The sequence below is a fragment of the Haliotis rufescens genome, unplaced genomic scaffold (genome assembly GCF_023055435.1).
Source record: "Haliotis rufescens isolate VD_foot unplaced genomic scaffold, xgHalRufe1.0.p SCAF_18, whole genome shotgun sequence".
NCBI classification, from domain to species: Eukaryota; Metazoa; Mollusca; class Gastropoda; order Lepetellida; family Haliotidae; genus Haliotis; species Haliotis rufescens.
The window spans coordinates 25,629,669-25,653,427 of record NW_025963868.1 but is presented as its reverse complement, the minus strand read 5'-3'; the positions used below and the strand labels follow the sequence as shown (position 1 = coordinate 25,653,427).

The 23,759-nt window shown below is 41.5% G+C and overlaps 1 protein-coding gene across 2 annotated transcripts in view; it reads right to left on the bottom strand.

Annotated features, from left to right (window-relative positions):
* Positions 1–23,759, bottom strand: part of LOC124132935 (multidrug resistance-associated protein 1-like) — an 85,360-nt gene that overhangs the window by 36,988 nt on the left and 24,613 nt on the right. For both annotated transcript variants that reach the window (XM_048398474.1, XM_048398475.1), the window contains exons 3-8: positions 22,505–22,956; positions 12,041–12,220; positions 10,114–10,239; positions 8,752–8,880; positions 2,367–2,495; positions 871–932 (exon numbers count right to left, since the gene is read on the bottom strand). In XM_048398474.1, the coding sequence (XP_048254431.1) occupies positions 871–932; positions 2,367–2,495; positions 8,752–8,880; positions 10,114–10,239; positions 12,041–12,220; positions 22,505–22,546 (668 nt within the window). In that variant the 5' untranslated portion in view covers positions 22,547–22,956. The remainder of the gene's footprint in view (positions 1–870; positions 933–2,366; positions 2,496–8,751; positions 8,881–10,113; positions 10,240–12,040; positions 12,221–22,504; positions 22,957–23,759) is intronic.

Below are 23,759 nucleotides of genomic sequence, written 5' to 3'. Positions count from 1 at the left end.
CCGAGTTGGCGGTACACATGCTTTGCAAATCCTCCAATCGACCGAAATCTGTACGACAGTTTATGAACGGGATTTCGATTTCGATTTCGTTGCGCGATTTTGATTGGGCTATTCATAGACTCGTTAGTCAAGCCAAAATATAACTCCATATTTCCTTGTTCGGCAAGGGTGGAAACTGGACTTTTATGGTCAGTTAACTCCCTTGCCTCGGGAGGATGGACAAGCGAACGCACTAACCACTTGACGACCTCACCGCCCCGCAATTCGAAGACGCTTACTACTATAATTCTGCAATACTCATACACTATGATCACAGAAGAGCAATGGGTGTCACTGCACCGATGTCTGGAAATGGAACCCGGGTCTTCGGCGTGTCGAGCCAACACTTTAACCAATGAGCTACCAAACAGACCAATCGACGACCATTATTGGGGTGAATTTGAGATTCGAGAGAATGAGTGACAATGAATTTACGCCGCTTTTAGCAATATTCTAACAATAACACGATGGGGGACGTCAGATATTAGCTTCACACATTGTACCCATGTTTCCTTTTTCGTTGTTTAACGCAGCATTCAGCAATATTCCAGCTATATGACGGCGGTCTGTAAATAATCGAGTCTGGACAAGACAATCCAGTAATTGACATCATGAGCATCGATCCACGCAATTGGGATCGATGACATGCATCAACCAAGTCAGCGAGCCTGACCACCCGATTCCTTTAGTCACCTCTTACAACAAGCATAGTCGCCGTTTATGGTAAGCGTGGGTTGCTGAAGACCTATTCTACTCCAGATCTTCACGGGTCTCCAAATGACTGAAAAGAAAAACTAAGGAAGCCCTTGTACTTTAATGTGCGTCACTTACTTGGCAATCCACCAATACACTAATCTGGACGGAAACGAGGCTGTAACTTCCGGACATGGCCGCTGAAATTAGATAGAAAACGAACCATTGAGTGAGTGAGTGAGTGAGTTGGGTCTAAAGCCGCTCTGAAAAGTATTCCAGTTGTATCACGGTGTGTCAGCTTGATGTGAGAGAAACGCCCAAAGTAATGCAGGTCTTAGTCGTTTGCCACTAGAAACAAACCCAGAAACATAATCGGGGAGAACCTGGATTCGAACCCACGATCATTGGTTTGTGGCGTTCCCAAGGGACGCAACTCTGTGTGAATGTATATCACTTGTAATATAACTAAATAATTTTAGAAATGTTAAGCATAACAGATTCTTCTGAATTTTCGTTCCGACGTGAAATAATAAAGAGTTTTCTTATTTCATGTTTCCCCGCCGCTGTGAAAATTTATGCCCCGATGTGATAAAAATATGCACCCAAAACAATTGCACATAAAAAAAACAGGGTCAGCTGGATTTTTCCTCGGCTTTATTTTAAAAAAAATCGTGTCCAAAGCAAGGCGACAGAAAAAGTTAATTTAAGGACTGTTACGAAGTGTTCTAAATTTGAAGATTTCATGAAATAAGTTACAAAATTAGTGAAAAATAGGGGTTTTAAAAAAGATTTAAATCTCGCCGCTCGCTCTCTTCCAGGTTGAGGTTGGAGATGAGAAACATAAAAAAACATGGATGGCCTAATTATCACCAACAACTCACGTTTCCCAGCTATTCTCATTGGTGATATTGTATACTCTTTATTACACAACATTGTCATATTCAAAAGTATGCAAAAATATATTATGTCATAAAGGGATTGATACGGAAGATGTTATCTTGAAATTTGAACTTAGTATATATCTTGAAATGTCAACTCATTATCTTGAAATATCAACTTCGTATCTTGAAATTTAAAAAACAAACAAAAAACAACAACAAATGGCCCTAAAAGGCTTCCGTAGATTTGATTAACAGTCTTATTAACGTCAACTTATATACTAATATACATATCATATTTTACATTTGTTGTGTTACCATTTATTGAGTGAGTGAGTATGGTTTTACGCCGCTTTAAGCAATATTCCAGCAATATCACGGCCGAGGACACCAGAAATGGGCTTCACACATTGGACCCATGTCGGGAATCGAACCCGGGTCTTCGGCGTGACGAGCGAACGCTTTAACCACTTGGCTACCCGACTGCCCCGTGTTACCATTTAAAACCTACCACCAGATGACTGGTATATAGCATTCATCACAGCAATAGTTTATGTAATCTTATTTATTACTGATGTTACTACATGTATATCCATGTTAGTATCGTACTTTATATGCACCTTATATATTTCAATATTTACACTTGCCCGCTGTCTGTATAAATGTTTATGGAAAGGGCACTGTGAATTGCATAACTTTTGCCTAATCCATTTGACCTTCTGATGTCAATAAAGTAAGTTTAAAACAATAACTTACGTTCCCAATGACTTCGTATCCCTGTCGGAGTTTCGGGGTGTCAGAAAACCATTGAAGTATGAATTCGAAAAGAAGCAATCCAAATTTGATATAAAACACTACAAATGTTGCCAAATCGTCTTCGTATTCCTGAAAGAAACGAAACGAACTCAAATATAAACATTTGCAATTAATGTGTACATAAACATATATTGCACAAAATCACTCCTGACAATGAATTGTTTGAAACGTTCATAAAACTAATCTTTTTTCAAGTGTTTCAAACTGAGACCTGACCGAAATATTTCTTTATCAAAAACATGACCTACATGTTAAGTACACACGCGACAGCATAGATGTAGTCTGACACGTGGTAATATTTACACACGTGGGGAATGTCCTGGATCACGAGACTGAGATAACATGCTATCTAAGGTCTTCACGTTTGAAGTTGCTCCATGCTTATAAAACAAAGGCATCTACGTTTAAAGTAGCTCAATGCTCATATAACGAAGGTCTTTACGTTTAAAGTAGCTCATTGTTTATATAACAAAGGTATCTACGTTTAAAGTAGCTCCATGCTTATAAAACAAAGGTATCTACGTTTAAAGTAGCTCCAAGCTTATGAAACGGGGGTCTTTACGTTTAAAGTAGCCCAATGCTTATATAACAAAGGTATCTACGTTTAAAGTAGCCCAATGCTTATATGACAAAGGTCTTTACGTTTAAAGTAGCCCAATGCTTATATGACAAAGGTCTTTACGTTTAAAGTAGCTCAATGCTTATGTAACGAAGGTCTTTACGTTTAAAGTAGCCCAATGCTTATATGACAAAGGTCTTTACGTTTAAAGTAGCCCATTGCTTATATGACAAAGGTCTTTACGTTTAAAGTAGCCGAATGCTCATATAACGAAGGTCTTTACGTTTAAAGTAGCCCATTGCTTATATGACAAAGGTCTTTACGTTTAAAGTAGCTCCAAGCTTATATGACAAAGGTATTTACGTTTAAAGTAGCTCCAAACTTATATAACAAAGGTCTTTACGTTTAAAGTAGCTACAAGCTTATATAACTAAGGTCTCTACGTTTAAAGTAGCTCCAACGTCGCTATATAAGTGCAATAATCTTGGACGCGACGTTAAACCCCATTTCACCTCACCTAAAGTAGCTCCATGCTTATAAAACAAAGGTCTTTACGTTTGAAGTAGCTCCAAGCTTATATAACTAAGGTCTCTACGTTTAAAGTAGCTCCATGCTTATATAACAAAGGTCTTTACGTTTAAAGTAGCTCCAAGCTTATATAACAAAGGTCTCTACGTTTAAAGTAGCTCAATGCTCATATAACGAAGGTCTTTACGTTTAAAGTAGCTCATTGTTTATATAACAAAGGTATCTACGTTTAAAGTAGCTCCAAGCTTATGAAACGGGGGTCTTTACGTTTAAAGTAGCCCAATGCTTATATAACAAAGGTCTTTACGTTTAAAGTAGCCCATTGCTTATATGACAAAGGTCTTTACGTTTAAAGTAGCTCCAAGCTTATATAACAAAGGTCTCTACGTTTAAAGTAGCTCATTGGTTATATAACAAAGGTCTTTACGTTTAAAGTAGCTCAATGCTCATATAACAAAGGTCGCAACGTTTAAAGTTGCTCCAAGCTTATATAACAAAGGTCTTTACGTTTAAAGTAGCTCTAAGCTTATATAACCTCAGCTCTCTACGTTTAAAGTAGCTCCATGCTTATAAAACAAAGGTCTTTACGTTTAAAGTTGCTCCAAGCTTATATAACAAAGGTCTTTACGTTTAAAGCAGCTCCAAGCTCATATAACAAAGGTCTTTACGTTTAAAGTAGCTCATTGGTTATATAACAAAGGTCTTTACGTTTAAAGTAGCTCAATGCTCATATAACAAAGGTCGCAACGTTTAAAGTTGCTCCAAGCTTATATAACAAAGGTCTTTACGTTTAAAGTAGCTCTAAGCTTATATAACCTCAGCTCTCTACGTTTAAAGTAGCTCCATGCTTATAAAACAAAGGTCTTTACGTTTAAAGTTGCTCCAAGCTTATATAACAAAGGTCTTTACGTTTAAAGCAGCTCCTAGCTTATATAACAAAGGTCTTTACGTTTAAAATAGCTCCAAGCTTATATAACTAAGGTCTTTACGTTTAAAGTAGCTCCATGTTTATATAACAAAGGTCTCTACGTTTAAAGTAGCTCCAAGCTTATATAACAAAGGTCTTTACGTTTAAAGTAGCTCCATGTTTATATAACAAAGGTCGTTACGTTTAAAGTTGTCCAAGCTTATATAACAAAGGTCTTTACGTTTAAAGTTGCTCCAAGCTTATATAACAAAGGTCTCTACGTTTAAAGTAGCTCCAAGCTTATATAACTAAGGTCTCTACGTTTAAAGTAGCTCCAAGCTTATATAACAAAGGTCTTTACGTTTAAAATAGCTCCAAGCTTATATAACTAAGGTCTCTACGTTTAAAGTAGCTCCAAGCTTATATAACTAAGGTCTTTACGTTTAAAATAGCTCCAAGCTTATATAACTAAGGTCTCTACGTTTAAAGTAGCTCCAAGCTTATATAACTAAGGTCTCTACGTTTAAAATAGCTCCAAGCTTATATAACTAAGGTCTCTACGTTTAAAATAGCTCCAAGCTTATATAACTAAGGTCTCTACGTTTAAAATAGCTCCAAGCTTATATAACTAAGGTCTTTACGTTTAAAGTAGCTCCATGTTTATATAACAAAGGTCTTTACGTTTAAAGTAGCTCCGAGCTTATATAACTAAGCTCTCTACGTTTAAAGTAGCTCCATGCTTATAAAACAAAGGTCGCAACGTTTAAAGTTGCTCCAAGCTTATAAAACAAAGGTTTTTACGTTTAAAGTTGCTCCAAGCTTATATAATAAGGTCTTTACGTTTAAAGCAGCTCCAAGCTTATATAACTAAGGTCTCTACGTTTAAAGCAGCGCCAAGCTTATATAACTAAGGTCTCTACGTTTAAAGCAGCTCCAAGCTTATATAACAAAGGTCTTTACGTTTAAAGTTGCTCCAAGCTTATATAACAAAGGTCTTTACGTTTAAAATAGCTCCAAGCTTATATAACAAAGGTCTTTACGTTTAAAGCAGCTCTAAGCTTATATAACAAAGGTCTTTACGTTTAAAGTAGCTTAAAGCTTATATAACGAAGGTCTCTACGTTTAAAGTTGCTCCAAGCTTATATAACTAAGGTCTCTACGTTTAAAGTAGCTCCATGTTTATATAACAAAGGTCTTTACGTTTAAAGCAGCTCCAAGCTTATATAACTAAGGTCTCTACGTTTAAAGTAGCTCCATGCTTATTAAACAAAGGTCGCTACGTTTAAAGTTGCTCCAAGCTTATATAACAAAGGTCTTTACGTTTAAAGCAGCTCCAAGCTTATATAACAAAGGTCTTTACGTTTAAAATAGCTCCAAGCTTATATAACAAAGGTCTTTACGTTTAAAGCAGCTCCAAGCTTATATAACAAAGGTCTTTACGTTTAAAGTTGCTCCAAGCTTATATAACAAAGGTCTTTACGTTTAAAATAGCTCCAAGCTTATATAACAAAGGTCTTTACGTTTAAAGCAGCTCTAAGCTTATATAACAAAGGTCTTTACGTTTAAAGTAGCTTAAAGCTTATATAACGAAGGTCTTTACGTTTAAAGTTGCTCCAAGCTTATATAACTAAGGTCTCTACGTTTAAAGTAGCTCCATGTTTATATAACAAAGGTCTTTACGTTTAAAGCAGCTCCAAGCTTATATAACTAAGGTCTCTACGTTTAAAGTAGCTCCATGCTTATTAAACAAAGGTCGCTACGTTTAAAGTTGCTCCAAGCTTATATAACAAAGGTCTTTACGTTTAAAGTTGCTCCAAGCTTATATAACAAAGGTCTTTACGTTTAAAATAGCTCCAAGCTTATATAACAAAGGTCTTTACGTTTAAAGCAGCTCTAAGCTTATATAACAAAGGTCTTTACGTTTAAAGTAGCTTAAAGCTTATATAACGAAGGTCTTTACGTTTAAAGTTGCTCCAAGCTTATATAACTAAGGTCTCTACGTTTAAAGTAGCTCCATGTTTATATAACAAAGGTCTTTACGTTTAAAGTAGCTCCAAGCTTATATAACTAAGGTCTCTACGTTTAAAGTAGCTCCATGCTTATTAAACAAAGGTCGCTACGTTTAAAGTTGCTCCAAGCTTATATAACAAAGGTCTTTACGTTTAAAATAGCTCCAAGCTTATATAACAAAGTTCTTTACGTTTAAAGCAGCTCTAAGCTTATATAATAAAGGTCTTTACGTTTAAAGCAGCTCCAAGCTTATATAACAAAGGTCTTTACGTTTAAAGTAGCCCCAAGCTCATATATCAAAGGTATCTACGTTTAAAGTTGCTCCAAGCTTATATAACAAAGGTCTTTACGTTTAAAGTAGCTCCAAGCTTATATAACAAAGGTCTTTACGTTTAAAATAGCTCCAAGCTTATATAACAAAGGTCTTTACGTTTAAAGCAGCTCTAAGCTTATATAATAAAGGTCTTTACGTTTAAAGCAGCTCCAAGCTTATATAACAAAGGTCTTTACGTTTAAAGTAGCCCCAAGCTTATATAACAAAGGTATCTACGTTTAAAGTAGCTCCAAGCTTATATAACAAAGGTCTTTACGTCTATATAATAGCTCCATGCTGAAATAACAAAGGAAGGTCTTTATGTTTAATGTAGCTACCTGCTCATGTAACAAAACGGACATCGGAGTCTCGAGGATATGAACTTAATACCTTCAATAATCCGCATGAGATTTTTGATCAGACACATATACTGAACGAACAATTTAGGGATCATGAATAATTTTGGGGATATTTTCATGAAAGTGTCTGTTCAATCCTCACTACAAAAATAATTCCCCCTAAAATATTCATCATCCCCGACTTTTTTGGTTCTGCATACAGTAAACTACGGCTATAACGAACACGCTTATAACGAACTGTATATTTTGGTCCCGCCTATTTGTTGTATATGCGTTGTGTATACGCTTATAACGAACTACGGCCATTACGAACTAAAATAAGGTGTCCCTTTGAGTTCGTTATAACCGTAGTTTATTGTATATTGAAAGTTGATATATATTTTAACATATTTTTAAAAAGCGATAATTAACTTATTGAAAGCGATACAGGTTATGGCAGATACACAATCATACAGAAGACAATAGTTGCTAGCCAGCGACAAATAATGTGTTGCACTCTCGAAACAGACTCGATGCCGTTCACGCACATACACCTGATGACGACACCGAGCGTTTTAAAGCTCGATCGACTCGATTGTTTTTATATTTTATATATTTCTGTATCTTAGATTCGTATAATAATCATTTTGGATCATTCTTTTTTCTGGGTTTATAAGAAAACGTTCTTAACTTAAAATAAGTATTTCAGTAACCGCATGTCGCGTCAATGTTAATGTTGAGTCCAGGTATTTTACTACCTGGTTAAACCTGGGCCCGTTCCTCAAAGCAGTCTTAGCGCTACGACTATCGCGAAGATAGCTATGTGGGACGGCGCCCAGATCCTGAGTGGTGATGGTCTGAATTTGAAAAACGGGCGGAATCTGGGATTGGAATGTGGAACGTAATTGAATGTGGTGGTTGGTGGATGTGTCAGCGAGCCTGACCCCCCTGATCCTATAAGACGCCTCTTACGAGAGATGAGAGAGGAGAAAAGAGTGAGTGAGTGAGTGAGTGAGTGAGTGAGTGAGTGAGTGAGTGAGTGAGTGAGTGAGTGAGTGAGTGAGTGAGTGAGTGACACACACACACACACACACACACACACACACACACACACACACACACACACACACACACACACACACACACACACACACACACACACACACACACACACACACACAGGGCTGCATATTAAATTTGGGGAAAATTTTGGGTTGGTTGGTTTGTTGTTTAACGCCGCATTCGGCAATATTCCAGCTATATGACGGCGGTCTGTAAAATAATCGAGTCTGGACCAGACAATCCAATGATTGATATCATGATCATCGATCCACGCAATTGGGATCGATGACATGCATCAACCAAGTCAGCGAGCCTGACCACCCGATCCCGTTTGTCGCCTTTTACGACAAGCATAGTCACCTTTTACGGCTAGCATGGGTTGCTGAAGATCATCGAATCTGGACCGGACAATCCAGTGATTGACACCATGAACACCGATCTGCGCAATTGGGATACGATGACATGTATCAACCAAGTCAGCGAGCCTGACCACCCGATCCCGTTAGTCGCCTCTTACGGCAAGCATAGTCGCATTTTACGACAAGCATGGGTTGCTGAAGACCTATTCTACCCCGGATCTTCACGGGTCCGATTATTGAAGAACCAACCTTTTGAATTATGTAGGTATAGAAAGGAACTACAGCAGCAAGGACCTCTAGTGTCCAGTAAACGAACAATATCCCGGACGTGTACACCCCTCTTAGGCGATCTATCTGCATGATAACGATCGTCAGCAGCTGAAAATACAACAAACGAATAATTCTGTTAACAGGGATGACTTTGGGAGTTATGAAATTGGTTTCCGCCGCTTTTAGGAATATCACAGTGAGTGAGTGAGTGAGTATGGTTTTACGCCACTTTTAGCAATATTCCAGCAATATCACGGCGGGGGACACCAGAATTGGGCTTCACACATTTTACCCATGTCGGGAATCGAACCCGGGTCTTCGGCGTGACGAGCGAACGCTTTAACCACGAGGCTACCCGACCGCCCCAGGAATATCACAGCCTTTCGCGGCGGAGGACACCAGAGTGAGTGTGTGCGTGAGTTGTGTTTAACGCCGCTTTAAAACGTATTCCAGTTATATCACGGCGTGTCAGCTTAATGCGAGAGGAAAGCCCGAAGAGATGCAGGTCTTAGACGTTTACCACTTCGGTGAAACCCCCGAGCACGGGTATGGTGCCAAGAAAACCTAGAAACATAATCGGGGCGAACCGGGATTCTAACCCACAATCATAGGTTTCTTGCGTGCCCAAGGGACGAAACTGCACAGCGGATTGCGGCGCCTTAGACGACTGCCCCCTAGGGACAGAAGAGATCGACTTCGTACGTTGAACACAGGTTGGGGGTTGAACCCGGGCCGCCGACTCTTTAACCACAAGGACAGCATGGCCTCCTCTTACATATGTGTGAATCGTTAGATACTGATACTTGAGAATATAAACAATACTGAGATGTGACCATATCTTATGTTCAAAGTAATCATCTAATTTCATATCATTATTACTTTTCAAATTTATTTGTTTGAAGTTTAACGCCCATTCAGCAATATTCCAGCGATATGACGACGGTCTGTAAATATTCGAGTCTGGATCAGACAACCCAACGATTGACATCATGAGCATCGATCCACGCAATTGGGATACGATGAGTTGCATCAACCAAGTCAGCGAGCCCGACCAACCGATCCTGTTAGTCGCCTGTTACGACAAGCATAGTCGCCTTTTACGGCAAGCATGGGTTGCTGAAGACCTATTCTACCCCGAATCTTCTCGGGTCGTGAACACACGAGTCTGGGCCATACGAACCAGTGATTGATATTGTGAGCATCTATCTACGCAGTTGGGATAAGATGGCATGAATCAACTGGTTGCTAGAAAAGTACTGCGGCACGGGGGCGATCATAAGTAGTTGAATAAGTAAAACACAATTTCATTATCTTTTTTTTTAAATCGCCAACCCGACTTACATATGTAATTAACTGCAGCGAGAAACCTAGGTATTCAGCCTGTGAAACGGTTTGCCCGTGTTTCTCGTTGACCACCAGGTGGAGTATGACGACAAGGGTCAGCAGGGACAGCATGCCGCTACTGAACTGTAACAAGAGTGAGTGAGTGAGTATGGTTTTACACTTCTTTTAGCAATAGTCCAGCAAAATCACGGCGCGGGACACCAGAAATGGGCTTCACACATTGTACCCATGTCGGGAATCGAATCCGGGTCTTCGGCGTGACGAGCGAACGCTTTAACCACTAGGCTACCCGACCGCCCCTGAACTGTAACAAGAAGCATCAGAGGTGAGGTGAAATTGGGTTTAACGTCGCGTCCAAGATCATTGCACTTATATAGCGACGTGCATGTGTGCGTGTGCGTGTGCGTGTGCGTGTGCGTGTGTGTGTGTGTGTGCGTGCGTGCGTGCGTGCGTGCGTGCGTGCGTGCGTGCGTACTAGTCCTGACTGATGCCAATTTATAGTGCCAGCTCACTCAGATACCATGCCGCAGTTTAACATGAATACCCCACTCAGAATACTGACTCCGAGCCAACCAGTCCTTGTTTAAGCCCCTTTATGCCGACTTAGGAATCACATTTTCCTAAAAAAATATCACGAGATTATGTACATTATGCGAAGTGAGTGAGTGCGTGCGTGCGTGCGTGCGTGCGTGCGTGCGTGCGTGCGTGCGTGCGTGCGTGCGTGCGTGCGTGAATTTTGTTTGTTTAGTTAACGCCGCTTTCAACAATATTCCAGCTATATGACGGAGGTCTGGAAATAATCGAGTCTGGACCAGACAGCCCAGTGATTGATATTATGACCATCGATACACACAATTGGGATACGATGACATTCATCAACCAAGTCAACGAGACTGACCACCCGATCCAATTAGTCGCCTCTTACGACAAGCATAGTCGCCTTTTACGGAATGCATGGGCTATTCTACCCCGGATCTTCATGGGGGATTACAACATTTCAAACATGGCAGTGTTCACTGAACAAATTTATTTTGTACACAAAATTACCCAGCCACAGCTTTGTATTTACAGACTGTTACAGTGAGTGAGTGAGTGAGTGAGTGAGTTGGGTTTAACGCCGCGTTTAACAGTACTTCGGTGAAACCCACGAGCACGGGTATGGTGCTGACAAACCTAGAAACATATTCGGGGCGAACAGGGATTCGAACCCACAATCATAGGCGTGCCCAAGGGACGCAACTCTGCACAGCGAATCGCGGCGCCTTAGACAACTGGGCCACCCGTGCCCCACAAACTATTGCAGGAAAAAGTGATGGTTAAATAGACATTATCAAATTTAGCAACACTTCTTTCAATTTTCAATTACATAAAAACACAGTATACTACCTTTGGTCATCAGTTTACTTTTGGGTGTTCCGTTCTCAAGAGACAAACGAAATCCACCACCAACCAATTTTGTGTCATATAACCTTAGACTGAGTGAGTTGGGTTTAACGCCGCTTTTTAACAGTATTCCAGTTATATGACGACGTGTCAGTTTAACGTGGGAGGAAAGCCCGAAATGATTCAGGTCTCAGTCGTTTACCACTTCGGTGAAACCCACGAGCACGGGTATGGTGCTGACAAACCTAGAAACATAATCGGGGCGAACAGGGATTCGAACCCACAATCATAGGTTTCTGGCGTGCCCAAGGGACGCAACTCTGCACAGCGAATCGCGGCGCCTTCGACGACTGGGCCACCTGTGCCCCCATATAACCTTAGAAACTGACTGTAGATTCACGTGGTTGGTAGCACCGCTATCGTATTGTAAACGAAATCCAAGATTATTTTCCCATTCGTTTGAAAAGTGGCATGAGGCCACGTCAGATGCATTGTTTCAAGAACATATTCTTAGCAGTCTTTTGAGCATCTTTACACTTACAGTTTTGACAATGTTGAGCGCCGAGACGGGGAGTCTGGCCTTTGCCGTGTGGGAGATGATGTAGGGCAAATAGATGGCAGCTGACACCCACAAGAACACCAGTGGTGCCCAAATAAGGACTGTAAACCGGAAGCATGGCGTCAGTTCCGGCCAAGAGTTCTTCAAGAGCTGCGTGTCGTTCTGAAACATGACGGATATTGGTTACATTCTACATTGCTTGTCTGTTTATTGTTGTTGTTTACTAGTAATTCCACACTCAGCAATATGACGGTCTGTAAACATTCGAGTATGGCCCAAACAATCCAGTGATTGGCATCCTGAGCATCGATCTACGCAATTTGGATACGATGACATGCATCAACCAAGTCAGCGAGCCTGGCCATCTGATCTCGTTAGTCGTCTCTTACGACAAGCAAAGGTTGCAAGATAATAATGTGTTGTTTGTTTGTTGTTTAACGCCGCACTCAACAATATTCCAACTATATGACGGTGGTCTGTAAAATAATCAAGTCTGGACCAGACAATGCAGTGATTGACATCATGAGCATAGATCCACGCAGTTGCGATCGACAACATGCATCAACCAAGTCAGCGAGCCTGACCACCCGATCCCGTTAGACGCCTCTTACTACAAGCATATATTTATAGTCGCCTTTAACGACAAGCATGGGTTGCTGAAGACCTATTCTACCCCGGATCTTCGTGGGTCCCTTTCGCACGTTCATGTCGTCATTGCCAAGTATGTTTAACTTTCAGTTAATGCCAGATCAAAGACAATGGTTAGAATTCGACCAAATGATAAACCGTGGTTCAATTCCGAATAACGGAAGGCAATAAGTAAAAGAAACAGGTTACTTAAGCTTTCAAGGAAAACAAATAAAGACAAGGACAGAACATTGTGCAGTAAACAAAGAAATAAAGTAAATAATATGAAATATTATGCAACGGAAATGTCCTACTCCAATTTAGACAATTTCGTTTTAGAATTATACTTAGAAAACAAATCTTCTTATTGGAAATTGTTACGATATATAGTGAAAATTACAGGTAAGACTTCACCTCTAGACCAATATCGTTGATAAGCTGTATCGGGAAAGTATTCGAACGAGTTGTGTTCAAGCACTTGCACAATTATTTTCATGAGAATTCGTTGCTAGACAAATTCCAAGCGAACTGGTGGAATTCTATAAGTAAGTGTATAAAGCAGTCGATAACAAAGAGTTCTATTGTATGGTGTTCTGGCATATTTCCAAAGCGTTTGACAGAGTAAGGCATAGTTGGCTTGTATATAAATTGTCATGTTATGGTTTAAAAGATGTATTACTAGAGTGGCTGGTTGATAACGTAACAAACTCGGAAACAATCTGTTTTTCAAATGGACTATTGTCTGACACTGAAGAGTAAGATGCTGGTGTGCCACAGGGATCGGTACTAGGCCCTTTCTTGTTCCTCGTGTACATCAATGACATTACTGATAAACTGAACTGTGCAACAAGATTATTGCCGATGACACATCCCTAGGCATATCATCTAATAACATTAAAAATATAGAAACTACTATGAATAGCAATTTAAATAAAATTAATGAATGGGCTCAAGTCTGGCTAATTCTTTATAATCCGAGCAAAACAAAATCAGTTCTTGTTTACACAAAAGAGCCGCAGAGAACTGTGAAATTATTTTTGGATTATCAAAAAATGAAAATGTTAAAACACACAAACACCTATGTGTTATATTGTCGTCATCGGGGAAGTGGTCATGTCATAAAGATTCAATTATTAAAACAGCATCAAAGATGATTCATTCAATGAGGAAGCTTAAGTATATGCTCTGTCGTAGTGTGTTGAATTAGATTTATGTAATGTTTATTAGACCACATTTTGAGTGAGTGAGTGAGTTTGGTTTAACGCCGCTTTTAACAGTATTCCAGTTATATCGCGGCGTGTCAGCTTAATGTGGGAGGAAAGCCCGAAGTGATGCAGGTTTCAGACGAGACCACATTTTGAATACGCATGTGAAGTTTGGGACGGTTGTACCAAGGAGCAGAGTGACAGATTAGAAAAACTCCAACTGGAAGCAGCAAGAATTAATTTTACTGGTTTACAAACCTATACTTCAGTCAAAAATATATATTTCGAAACTTCCTGGGAGCCCTTATCAGAGCGCAAGAGAAACGTAAATTGTGTTTATTTTATAAAATATATAACAATATGACACCTTCAGACCTTAAAGATCTAGCACCTCACTCTGTCGGGACAAGCGTAACATAAAACCTTAGAACTGCTCACAATATAACTATGCCTCTATTACGTACTAAGTTATCTGAATCCCGAGTGTTTAACGCCGCAATCAACAATATTCCAGCTATATGATGGCGGTCTGTAAATAATCACATGCATCTACCAAGTCATCGAGCCTGCCAGCCTGATCCCATAAACCGCCTCTTACGACAAGCACAGTCGCCTTTTACGACAACCATGGGTTGCTGAAGACCTAGGTTTCTTTGACGGTGGCCATTGTTAAAGTAGGTTATATCACCCTGAATGCCGGGTCTATGACCTGGTCATATAACCAGTCTATACGTAAACAAAGGTCAGTCCACTCGAACCCTGGTGTCTTATCGTGGGTATGAATACTTAGATGACCATAGCCAGCTGCCATTTATATGTATGTAAATCCGTTGATGTGGCTACCTTTCATTCCTGTAATATATACGTGTGTGTAAAATAAAACACTGTGTCCAAATTTAAACAGAGGTTGTTTGCATAAACCGTTGTGTAATCACGATATATTTGATAGGATTTTATACGTCCCGGTTTTTCCTCACACCTGATATGACGGCTTTTTCACAGCTTTGTACTAAGCACAGTATTGCTATGACACACAGCTGGAATATACAAACGAACAAACAATGGCCGTGCAGGGGTTAACCTTAGTGCTGTCGGACTTCAAACTACATACCTTATATAATCCCCTAATTATACTACTGATGGTCAACAAAGTAGAATGAATACTTTCAGTAAAATCGATATCGGTTCGATAGAGTGAGTGAGTGAGTGAGTGAGTGAGTGAGTGAGTATGGTGTTACGCCGCTTTTTAACAGTATTCCAGTTATATCACGGCGTGTCAGCTAAATGTGGGAGGAAAGCCCGAAGTGATGCAGGTCTCAGACGTTTACCACTTCGGTGAAACCCATCTATCTCTATCTATCTCTATCTCTATCTATCTATCTATCTATCTATCTATCCAATTCAGCGAGTCGGCTCACCCGATCCTGCTAGTCGTCTCTTACGACAAGCATGTGTTACTGAAGACCTTTTCTAACCCGGATCTTCACGGGTCGGTGAGCGTGAATAGCACAAGCCAGGGTCAAGGAGACATTTTGTTATTTTTTTGTCCCGCTCAGCGTTTATAAAGAAAGCTTTAAGCTGTCTTAGTTTGTTTCCGCCTTCGGAATGTATAGGTTCAGCGGACACATAAATCAAGTAATACTTTCCTTTTACGCCGAAGGAAGAAACAGTATTTATCCCTACTCAAGTTACCTCTGACAGCAAAAAAACACATGTGACAGTCGTCTAAGGCGCCGCAATTCATTAGGGACGCCAGAAACCTGTGATTGTGGGTTCGAATCCCGGTTCGCCCTGATTATGTTTCTAGGTTTGTCAGCACCATACCCGTGCTCGTGGGTTTCACAGAAGTGGTAAACGTCTGAGACCTGCATCACTTCGGGCTTTACCCCCACATTAAGCTGACACGCCGTGATATAACTGGAATACTGTTACAAGCGGCGTTAAACCCAACTCACTCACTCACTCACTCACTTCAACTGGAATTCTAAGATGCTTCGCTAAAAGATCAAATACAATCCTGCGATGCAGTACACTTTCTGAGTTACGTCATAAGTGGCTGACGTCATGGCGCTGTTCAATTTACCTCCCCCGTGATCTAATGTATCCTTGGTAACATTGTTCTTTCATTACTGTCAATCTAGATGCCGCATCCACGTCAGTTATCGACGAAATAGTTTCTTTGTACTTGCCGAATATGAATATTATTACCCGGAAAGAAATAGGGCAATATGATGCCAACCATCTCTCATGCCGCGGAGTTTTAGCATTCATGTTCGACCCGTGAAGATCGGGGTTAGAATAGGTCTTCAGCAACCCATTCTTGCCGTAAAAGGGGACTATGCTTGTCGTAATAGGCGACTAACGGGATCGGGTGGTCAGGCTCGCTGACTTGGTTGATGCATGTCATCGATCGCAACTGCGTGGATCGATGCTCATGATGTCAATCACTGGATTGTCTGGTCCAGTCCTGATTATTTTACAGACCGCCGTCATATAGCGGGAATATTGCCGAGTGCAGCGTTAAACAACAAACAAACAATTATCTTGAAACCTTTGCTTGTCGTAAGAGCATGGGTTGTTGAAGACCTATTCTACCCCGGATCTTCGCAGGTCAGGTCATTACAGATTACATTTTAAATCCAGCTCTTACACAACATAAGTTTAGTCTTAAATTCGGCATCTTAGAAAAGTCATAAACGTTATTTCAAAACCATATTTCTGACTCAACCGAGCAGAAATCCGATAGTGTTTTATGCACCACAAATGTCATACGTAGTATTTCATCAAGATCACGTGGACCAATCAGATCTCATCATTCTGACGTGTAGGCTTGATAAAGTACATGTGTTATGTCAAAATGAATAATTAGAATCTACCAGCTTGCGATTCTGAGATACCTGTGCACGTCCAAGGTCAAATTGTAGGATGCGTACATTAATATTCACCAGTCACATCTTTTAACACTGTGTTTGTCCTGTGATAATTCACGTTGTCAAACGTTTCGTGCGTGTCTAATTTGGCGTGTAGCGGACTGTCATTGATAAAATGACGACTAGGTGTATCTTCAACGTAATTGACCAATATTCCGTGAATACTCAGTAGAATAACCCATAATACATCAGTGTTTGTTTGTGGTTGTTTGTTGCTTAACGCCGCACTCAGAAGTATTACAGCTATATTTATGACGGTGGTTTGTACCTCATCGAATATGGTTGGTTGGTTGGTTTGTTGTTTAACGCCGCACTCAGCAATATTCAAGCTATATAACGGCGGTCTGTAGTGAGTGAGTGAGTATGGTTTTACGCCGCTTTTAGCAATATTCCAGCAATATCACGGCGGGGGACACCAGAAATGGGCTTCACACATTGTACCCATGTCGGGAATCGAACCCGGGTCTTTGGCATGACGAGCGAACGCTTTAACCACTAGGCTACCCGACCGCCCAACGGCGGTCTGTAAATAATCGAGTCTGGACCAGACAATCCAGTGATTGATATCATGATCATCGATCCACGCAATTGGGATCGATGACATGTATCAACCAAGTCAGCGAGCCTGACCACCCGATCCCGTTAGTCGCCTTTTACGACAAGCATAGTCACCTTTTACGGCAAGCATAGGTTGCTGAAGATCATCGAATCTGGACCAGACAATCCAGTGATTGACACCATGAGCACCGATCTGTTCAATTGGGATACGATGACATGCATCAGCCAAGTCAGCGAGCCAGGCCACCCGATTCGGTAAGTCGCCTCTTACGACAGGCATAGTAGTCGCCTGTTATGGCAAGCTTGGGATGCTGTGGATCTATTCTCAACCCGGATCTTCGCGTATCACTTGTGAGGTACACTACTACTTGAATTGAGTGGTTTGTTTGGTTGGTTGTTGTTTAACGCCGCATTCAGCAATATTCCAGCAATATGACGGCGGCCTGTAAATAACCGAGTCTGGATCACCCGATAGTCGCCTCATTGGACAAGGATAGTCGCCTCATTGGACAAGGATAGTTGCCTCATTGGACAAGGATAGTCGCCTCATTGGACAAGGATAGTCGCCTCATTGGACAAGCATAGTCGCCTTTTACGGAAAGCATGGTTGTTGAAGACCTATTCTCTACCCTGATCTTCACGGGTCAAAGACATCACTGTATAAGGAGGACATTCCATCCAGCCCCCAGCCTCTCCTGAATCCCGAATAAGTTTTGATTTGAGCATCATTTGCTGACTCCTGAATCCCGAATCTTGATAAACACAACTCTCAAAGGCCCTTGTCTGAGTTCACTCTTCTCATGCATTACGAAAACCTGTAGAACACGTTTCTTTGTCATAAAAAAATGCTGAAAAGAATAACCTGGTTGTTACTGCTGCCCGTATGACGGTTGACTGAAGCACAATACATCGATTATCCTCATCCTGTTTAAAGTACCCGGGAATGGGACGTTTGATCATGAATACCCCGGGGACATATATACATCCATCATCCAAAACTGGCTTCCACAGAGTGAGTGAGTGAGTGAGTGAGTGAGAGTGAGTGAGTGAGTGAGTGAGTGTGAGTGAGTGAGTGAGTGAGTGAGTGAGTGAGTGAGTGAGTGAGTGAGTGAGTGAGTGAGTGAGTGAGTGAGTGAGTTGGATTTAACGCGCCTTTGAACACTTTCTCAGTTACATAACGGAGTGTCAGCTTAATGTGGGAGGATACGCAGTGGGGATACGATGACATGCATCAGCCAAGTCAGCAAGCCTTGACCACCCGATTCCGTTAGTCGCCGTTTTTACACCCAGCACAGTCGCCTCGTTTGATAAGCATGGGTTGCTGCATGAAGACCTCTTCTAGCTCGAATCGACACGGCTTTACTTCACCTGTGCCCTGTGCATTTGGGCACCTGCCACCACGTTTGACGCCACTTTTAACAGTTTTCCAGTTATGTCATGTTGGGTCAGCCTTATTTGGTAGGAAGCCCGAAGAGACTCGTGAAGATCCGGGGTAGAATAGGTCTTCAGCAACCCATGCTTGTCGTAGGAGGCGACTATGCTTGTCGTAGGAGGCGACTATGCTTGTCGTAAGAGGCGACTAACGGGATCGGGTGGTCAGGCTCGCTGACTTGGTTGATGCATGTCATCGTATCCCAATTGCGTGGGTCGATGCTTCTGTTGTCAATCACTGTATTGTCTGGTCCAGACTCGATAATTTACAGACCGCCGTCATAGAGCTGGAATATTGCTGAGTGCGGCGTTAAACAACAAACAAACAAACAAAGGAAGCCCGAAGTCATGCATGTCTCAAACGTTCACTGCAAGTGTCACAGTTTTAAACTTGTATCGTCTTGAGTGGATATGACCGCCTCCGTGGTCTAGTGGTAGAGCGTCCGCCCGGAGAGCGGAAGGTCCGGGGTTCGATCCCCGGCCGCGTCATACCAAAAGACGTTAAAAGATGGTACTTGTTGTTACCCTGTCTGGCGCTCGGCATTAAGGGGCTAAAACAAGGACTGGTCGGCTCGGAGTCAGTATACTGTGTCTGAGTGGGGTATTCATGTTAAACTGCGGCATGGTATTTCAGTGAGCTAGCACTATAAATCAGCATCAGTCCAGACTAGTACAAGCAGCCACACACACACACACTTGCATGCACGTCGCTATATAACTGCAATAACCTCGGACGCGACGTTAAACCCAATTTTACCTCACCTCACCTTGAGTGGATATATTTGGTTCTCCGAGTGCCTCCTCAAAACCTGCTTTCCATTTTTAATAACGTTTTTTTTCACAGCCATTCTAAGAGACCAAATGACCCTCATAATTTGGAGGGGTCATTCAAAGTGACCATAGACATACGTAGATATTTCCAAAGTGGGGAAGTTTTGAGTTTTGGGGTTTGATCTCCGGTAGCGTCACACCAAATGACGGTACTTGTTAATGCCCTACTTTAAGGCATTAAGGGGCTAAAACAAGGGCAGGTCGGCTCGGGTCAGTATACTGTGTCTGAGTGGGGTATTCATGTTAAACTGCGGCATGGTATCTCAGTGGGCTAGCACTTTAAATCGACTTAGTCCGGACTAGTACAAGCAGCCCCCCGTCTCCCCTCACACACGCGCTATTAAAGTGCAATAATCTTGGACGCGACGTTAGACCCCATTTCACCTCACCTCCAAAGTGAAGTGGTTAAATAGTTCTCTTGTGACATTAAGGGTCAGGGAAGGACTCCACGTATGGTGCAAAGTGTTGAGAGCACTGGCGATGTCCTAGCTGGCTTGACCAATAAAACCCTCATTCACGTTGAATGATTCGTAACAGAATAAGTTTTCTTAAATAACTTCTTACGCTTACAAATAGACTTGCACAGGCAATGCTTATTAATTTAAATCATAATTTCTAGATGATGTAAATAATACGAAAAAGCTGTTGCTATAAGAGACTGAAGTCCACATATCTCGATTTGCCTATTAGGATAAATAGAATTCCTACACATCCATGGATTTATGTTTCAGTACAGCCTTGGAGCAAGGCTAGCTTAAAGACGGTTCGTGGATAGTTCCTGCCTGGCGTGCGGCCTAAAGGAGCTAATACAAGGACTGGTGGCCTCGGAGTTGTCTACTGTGTGTGTTTGTTTGTTGTTTAACGCCGCACTCAGCAATATTCCAGTTATTTATGACGGCGGTCTGTAAATAATCGAGTCTGGAGCAGACAATCCAGTGATAGATATCATGGGCATCGATCCACGCAATTGGGATCGATGACGTGCACCAACCAAGTCAGCGAGCCTGACCACCCGATCCCCTAAGTCGCCTTTGACGACAAGCATAGTCGCTTTTTACGGCAAGCATTGGTTGCTGAAGGATATTCTGATCCGGATCTTCACGCGTTAGTCTTCTGTGTCTGAGTGAGATATTCATGATTTGAATGAACTGTTATGCAAGCCTGGCGGAAGAACGGGTGGTTATAAATTACGTACGTATAGAATGTTTAAAGATGTGCAAGGGTGTGCAAGGGTGTGCAAGGGTGTGAAAGGTATGTAAGTATGCACATGCCTCGTTCTTACCGCTCTGTCGTTTCAAATTTAGATCAGGTACTGCTCCTCTTAAGTGGAAACAGGCAGATGTTTCCAGCGTAAGGAAAGTATTGTGGATGAATATCATGCATTGCTGGATTGCCCTGTGTACGATGATTTGCGTATAAGTTTATAAGAAAAATGTCAGTTTTAGCCAACATCCTAGAGTTATCTAATACTGACAAACGTATTTTACTTTTTAAAAATTATGTATAGTTAACAGCCAAAACCTGTTTTTTTATTCTCCAACGAAGAAAACATTTCATATGTGACGGTTAGTATATTTTATATATACTTTTACACTCATATACTTATGCTGTATATACTGGGATATATTTAAAGTCTCTCGTGACCCTTAAAGGGTGGATCACTTGTATGTACTGTTAAATGTATCTATGTAAATACTTTTGTGAGGTGAGACTCAAATAAACAATTTGTGTCTGTTAAAATGCGGCATGGTATCTCAGTTCTCCAACATCAAACAGAAAACAATTAATCCGGATTAGAGCAAGGAGCCCCACACAAGGGCTGGGACAAGTCCAAATTTACCACCCGGGTACCCACCCCACTATTACCCGACCCTACCCGGGTACCAACTGTTGGTCTTAAATGTCCGATTGGGGATAGTTTGACCGTAGCCCTCGCAAAAATGTATTCACATACTCAAACAAAACGATCTGGTCATGCATACACTGAAGTTGACTGAAGTTTTATCTCTATTCAAACTTATTGTCAGAAGGAATGCGTGCATAGTCAGAAAGAAATGCGAACATTAGTCACTTATAGTGTAACCGTGGAAGTTCTAGATAAGTTTTGCTATTAAACAATATATCACGTGACTAACCACGGGTCCGGGTAGTACTGTGGGTACCCGGGTCCTACTCAGGACCCACCCGACCCGAGGACCCGAGTCACCCGTCCCAGCCCTACCCCACACGCATATATGCATGCACGTAGCAATATTAGTTACACCCCATTTCACCTCACCTCAAATCTCATCCGACAAAAATACAAGAAAAATAACACTAACAATACCGTCGATCACCGGTCACTTCCACCTAACATATTGTTATGTAATCATCAATTAAGAGAGAATGTATTTTTTTTTTTTTTTTGTATTCCTGTTGGTGATGATACACGCATCAAATAACGAACAAATGACCCATCATCTGTCAAGCAATAAGACCAGGTCAAATTAGTATTCAAATTCTAAAATACCGAATGCATCGACAAAAAACAAAATCGCTTTACGGTATCATCTTAAACGATTTTGTTTGATTTTGTATGCCCGAATAGTCATTATTTTGTCGTATTTGTCAAAAAAGTACTTTCTACATGATAAGAGGCGACTAACGGGATCGGGTGGTCAGGCTCGCTGACTTGGTTGATGCATGTCACCGTATCCCAATTGCGTAGATCGATGCTCATGATGTCAATCAACGGATTGTCTGGTTAGGATTGGATTATTTACAGACCGCCGTCATATAGCTGGAATATTGCTGAGTGCGGCGGTAAACACAAACGAACATACTTGATAAAGGAAAGGAATATTATACTTATTGTCTCTACTCACCCAAAACGTTCCTCCACAGAAGTCTTCGAAGCTGTTAGCCATTATATCAATTCCTTAATCACCGCTAATCCATAAACTAGAAACCGCAAACTTTGTCATCAACAGGTTCGTTATCAAGTCTTGGTCAAGCAGCGTCCATCTGACGGCTAAGATAGCTGTGCCCTGTCCCTCTTCTGTGAACGGAACTTGAACTTAGGCCTTGACTTAAAGGCCACGTGACCCTGCGAATGTAACACTCGCTGCACGCGATGTTCGCTTTACTTCACGCAGAGCAATGCGCACGAGCTCCTCTCATGCCGCTACACGCACCTTCCCCTGTGTGGAGTTTGCATAACAATGCCGAACTGCTTCTGAATGGCTGCACTGCTTCTGAATGGCTGTACAGCTGAAACAGGTTTCTGTGACCTGTTTCACAGGTCGGTGAGGGTCGCCGAAGACTGCCTGCTGTTTCCCTGCCAGGAGAGAGCGAGAGACAGATAAGAGTGGTTTCCATATCGTTTACATATTGACAAGACTGATCAAGATAGCTTTTTCCACAAAGCGATGCGTGGCCGAGCATTTAAATAATTATGAACCTCCGTGTTGAACGAAGCGATAATATTGATAATTCCCCGACCACCGACAACCACCACTACTACCACCTGAGATGGCAAACTGTGATTATCGTCAGTGGAGAATAGAATCATTTAACGTATTGTCCCCTTAAAGCGAAGATCTGACCCGATGCGGGCCTTTGGCGTTACGTGTTCGATGTGGAGAGGAATGTCCGAGTCTCTCTCTCTCTCTCTCTCTCTCTCTCTCTCTCTCTCTCTCTCTCTCTCTCTCTCTCTCACACACGCACGCACGCACGCACGCACGCACGCACGCACGCACACACACACACACACACACACACACACACACTTATATATATATATATATATATATATATATATATATATATATATATATATATATATATAAAACATAGCTCCGTCAATTCCAAGTGGAAATTACTTCAAATTGCAAATGTTGCTTCAAGATAATGGAGGGTTGACAAATAAATCACCATTCCTGAAACATAATGGAGCGGTCAAACAATAGAATGATGTATATTATGTATTATGTGTTTTAAGACAGTGACGACTACGGGAAGACTGTTGACAAATATTGTCTCAAAAGCCTGTGGGTAAAGCGTTCCCCCGACACGCAGAGGGCCCGGGGTCGTCCTAACATGAACCCAAGGTGTTAATCCTACCTGGTACAAAAGCGAAAC